At 48.1% G+C, this 2,465-nt stretch overlaps 1 protein-coding gene across 1 annotated transcript in view; it reads right to left on the bottom strand.

The window, feature by feature from the left end:
* Positions 1-231: 231 nt before the first annotated feature.
* The window catches only part of LOC111670018 (unconventional myosin-Vb-like), a gene marked incomplete at its 5' end in the record, with an annotated part of 6,660 nt that continues 4,426 nt past the window's right edge, over positions 232-2,465 (bottom strand). Inside the window, 3 exons of the mRNA XM_087179373.1 lie at positions 232-1,449; positions 1,993-2,073; positions 2,154-2,461. Of these exons, the coding sequence (XP_087035499.1) occupies positions 1,297-1,449; positions 1,993-2,073; positions 2,154-2,461 (542 nt within the window). The remainder of the gene's footprint in view (positions 1,450-1,992; positions 2,074-2,153; positions 2,462-2,465) is intronic.

Here is a 2,465-nt window from a genome sequence, read left to right as displayed (position 1 = left end):
AGCATGACTGCTAACAGTCAGTCTGGGCTTTAACACATTAAACATGAGTCAGTGTTTTGCGACGCTGGTCCATGAATCACAAACTGTAATCTCAGAGACAGTCTGAGCTTCGTTCAGTCACATCAGAGTTTAATGTGAACAACTTCACTGCAACGTGAAACTTTGAGATTTTCATCCTGAGGAAACAGATTTCAGCTGCTGCATCTTTAATAAAGATCACAAATCTTGTGGTGAAGCTCTTCACAGGTTCCTCTTTATTACATTCGCTTCATGAACACGTCAGTTCTACCTTCAACCTCAGGGTTCACACCGTCATCAGCCTGTGACATCACAGTGACAGCGACGAGCCGGCCTCTTTCATTATTCATTAATATTAATTAGTGTCATCACATGATCATACAAATCACACAGAGGAAGAATAGAAATATAAAAGACTGAAGGGTCTGTGTTCTGAGCTGATGATCAATACACCTGATCAGTCTGATCAGAAAAAGGCAAAACAGGAAGACAAAAGAAAAGTATTGATTATTTTTGATTGAGTGAACAGGAAACATCCTGATACCTGCTCTGTCACTGAAACACACCTGTGAGAACACCTGTGCTCTGCTCCAATTAGACGCCTTCTTCATACAGCTGTGACAGATGTGATGATCCACTGATGACGTGTTGACATGTGATCACGTTTCACACACGCCTGAATCCTGTTGTCCTCAGTCCAGCTGATCACTGATCACTTCTGTCTCTCATGTTCTATTATCAGACTAAATATTAAATATTCAGGCGAGAGGGGAGAGATGAAGTTTCCCACCAGCACCTGAACACAACACGCACGTGTGGCTGATTAAAACAGCTGTGCACAGGTGTCAGGTGACCTGAGCACACCTGCATCAGCCTGTGAGTAAATATCATTTTATACAGGAAGTATCTCTGAGTATTGATGAATTATTGATATTTATTTCAGCTGGATGATGTTGAAACATCTGTCATTATTTATCTTCTTCATATAGAACCTGAAACATTTGTCACAGCTGCTGAGACCTCCCTGAGCTTTCTGTCACCTCTCACTGACCTTCTTCATCCTCCAGGACACATTCCTGTTCCTTCTGTGAGTTCCTGTCTGTGACACCAAAAGAAGAAGAAGAAGAAGAAGAAGGGACTCTGGGCACAGGTGAGTCCTCCTGTAGTGTCTGTGCTGAGGCAGGTGGAGGAGGAAGTGTTGTCCAGTCAGGACATACACTGATGTCAGGATGGTGAGGAGTGTGTGTGTGTGTGTGTGTGTGTGTGTGTGTGTGTGTGTCAGACTCTGATGAGGAAGTCCAGGCCGAGCGAGGCGGGGATGTGCAGCGTCTCCAGGCTCAGGGCGGAGGGGGTGTAGGGGAAGAGGACGGGGAAGGTGTGTTTGGTGTCCACCAGGAGCTGAGGAGGGTCGTTCCTCTCCTGAAGACGGTTCTGGACACGGAGACAGGGACACAGTCAAACAGGAGACACTGGACACACTCACTTTATTAGGAACACCTGTTTAATGCTGGACGAGCGGATCCTCATTAGAACAAGATGAACTGTGGCCATGAAGCTACATGCTACATACTAACACCTGAGCAGGTACAGCACAGGTGAGACATACATGCAGTTCCATTATCTGTAAATCTCCAGCTCCTCAAAGCTACAGTGGGACAGGTAAGACAGTTGTGGACAGGTGGGCACAGGTGAGGATAGGTGGGACAGGTAAGACAGGTGTGGACAGGTGGGTACAGGCTGGACTGGTGGGACAGGTAAGACAGGTGGGACAGGTAAGACAGGTGTGAACAGGTTGGACAGGTGGGGACAGGTGAGACAGGTGGGGACAGGTGAGACAGGTGGGACAGGTAAGACAGGTGTGGACAGGTTGGTACAGGTTGGACGGGGGGGACAGGTGGTCAGGTGTAAACCAGTTGTGGAGCAGGATCAGGTGATGTGATGACTCCTGTGAGGACATAAACACCTGAGACTCACCTGGATGTTTCTGATGAACGACACAGTGACTCTTTCTTCGAACTCGTTCAGAGGAGTGTATAGGTTCAGGATCTTCACAATCTGCAGGAGACACATCAGTGGTATTGATCAGGTATTAATCAGGTGGTATTGATCAGGTGGTGTGTGTGATGTCAGCTGACCTGTTGGGTGGTGAGGGCGGAGCACAGCGAGCAGATGGCCTCGGCGTCCTGAGACGTTTTCTTCTTCACCTGCAGCAGCTGAGCGGCCTGAATGATCGGCTCCAGAGTCGCTGCTGCTTTACTCTGATACAGGTTGTTCCCCCGAAGCCACTCCTCCATCTGACTGGTGTTGTACCTGCACACACACACACACACACACACAAACACACACACACACACACACACACACACACACACACACACACACACATTAATGACTGATAAGTCTGTGTGGTCTGGTCTGAGGGTCTGGGGTCTGGGGGACTGGTCTGG

Source organism: Seriola lalandi, unplaced genomic scaffold, assembly GCF_002814215.2.
Source record: "Seriola lalandi dorsalis isolate HSWRI2012SDOR001 ecotype SW California unplaced genomic scaffold, Sedor1 jcf7180002054831, whole genome shotgun sequence".
Classification (NCBI taxonomy): Eukaryota; Metazoa; Chordata; class Actinopteri; order Carangiformes; family Carangidae; genus Seriola; species Seriola lalandi.
Note: the sequence above shows the minus strand (reverse complement) of the source record. Positions and strands in the feature narration are given on the sequence as shown.